The sequence below is a fragment of the Aplysia californica genome, unplaced genomic scaffold, assembly GCF_000002075.1.
Source record: "Aplysia californica isolate F4 #8 unplaced genomic scaffold, AplCal3.0 scaffold00757, whole genome shotgun sequence".
In the NCBI taxonomy this organism is placed as follows: Eukaryota; Metazoa; Mollusca; class Gastropoda; order Aplysiida; family Aplysiidae; genus Aplysia; species Aplysia californica.
This window is the reverse complement of record NW_004798027.1, coordinates 369,198-370,536: the sequence shown is the minus strand read 5'-3', so window position 1 is coordinate 370,536 and position 1,339 is coordinate 369,198. Positions and strand designations below refer to the sequence as shown.

At 42.6% G+C, this 1,339-nt stretch overlaps 1 protein-coding gene across 1 annotated transcript in view; it reads left to right on the top strand.

Moving 5' to 3' along the window:
• LOC101846314 (protein timeless) overlaps positions 1–1,339 on the top strand; it is a gene marked incomplete at its 5' end in the record, with an annotated part of 25,796 nt that overhangs the window by 1,008 nt on the left and 23,449 nt on the right. The window contains 2 exon segments of the mRNA XM_013088531.2: positions 73–200; positions 1,110–1,170. Coding sequence (XP_012943985.1) covers positions 73–200; positions 1,110–1,170 — 189 coding nt within the window.

Here is a 1,339-nt window from a genome sequence, read left to right as displayed (position 1 = left end):
AAACCCATTAAAAAAACCCCAACAAAACCAGCAACCAAAAACCTCTAACTATTCCTCTCTCCTCCCCCCCAGGAGAAGATGGACGTGCCCAGCTGCCAGTGCCTCAACTACTGTCTGCTGTTGCTGCGTAACCTGTTCCACATCCGGCCCAACAGCACGCCCAACAGCCAGGCCACCATCGCCCACCAGTGCTTGGTCAGGTGAGCACATCAAACAGACACAAACATCTGCATGGCCATATCAGATCAGATCAGACTAGATGAAAAACATAGGGGAACTGCTGCTTTTTCTTTCTTCGTCCATACTATAGTCATTAATCCTCTACTCTTTTGTATGTTTGTCACACTCTTGTGACCCGCTAGTTCCGGGGTGCCTTGATGGTTGAAGCAGACTTTGTGCTGGTGAGGCTAGAGAGGTGAGCAGAGTAAACCTGATTCCCTGCAAGGACTTTTCTGTTGACATCCACCATTTGGCGTTCATATGACCGTATGCAGTTGCAAGCGCTGTAAAACCTTACTGAAACTAAAACTAAAAGAGACATTTGTGTAGATTCAAATGTCCTGTAACTATGTTTGTCTCTCCCCCTAATGATTGTTGTTTGTCACGTTCTCAGGCTACATTTTTCCCAGTCCATGAAAATTGTTAATGTACGGGGGGGCCAAGGGCCGTTAAAATCAATATAATCCTCTTGAAATCTTCTCATCCTGTGAGATTCTTAACTGTCTTCAGAGAGACTATTTTTCAGTTTCCCCCAGCTCATTGTCAGAATCTGCAAATATAGCAGGGTTGACCAAAAATAGCCTGTTTTTAAAACCGTGTTGGTTTTTTGTGGTCACTAATCCCTGACCTCATGCTGAGTGCAGATGGGCTCACAGGGGAGAGAACTATCGTGAGGGTGGGGAGGATATTCAAGTAGCGCGCTAAAGGTCAAGTTGCGGTCTCTTTTACTTTTAACATTTGGTCATGGGGTTTATATGAATTCTGTTATTGACTTTACCCATTTTCCTGTGTGTGTTTGTGTGTGTGTAAAGGGGCAGAACTCTACCTCTGTGGGAGTCATTGTTGGCGGTAAGGTTGATGGATTTGTTTTTTTGTGATTGTCTCCACAGTTCCTTCTTCATCAACGAACTGGACCAAGTCATACTGGCCATGCTGAATCACAAACTGAAGGTAAGACAAGTTTAGACAAATGGGATTTCATCTTTGCCCACAATTTTCTCCTTTTTGATACATTTATCATTTTTTAGAAAGTAGCTGTTAAGTGCTTAGAGCATTCTCTATAGCACGGATATGAGCTATATATAAATGCAACTATATTTATTATTATTATTATTATTAT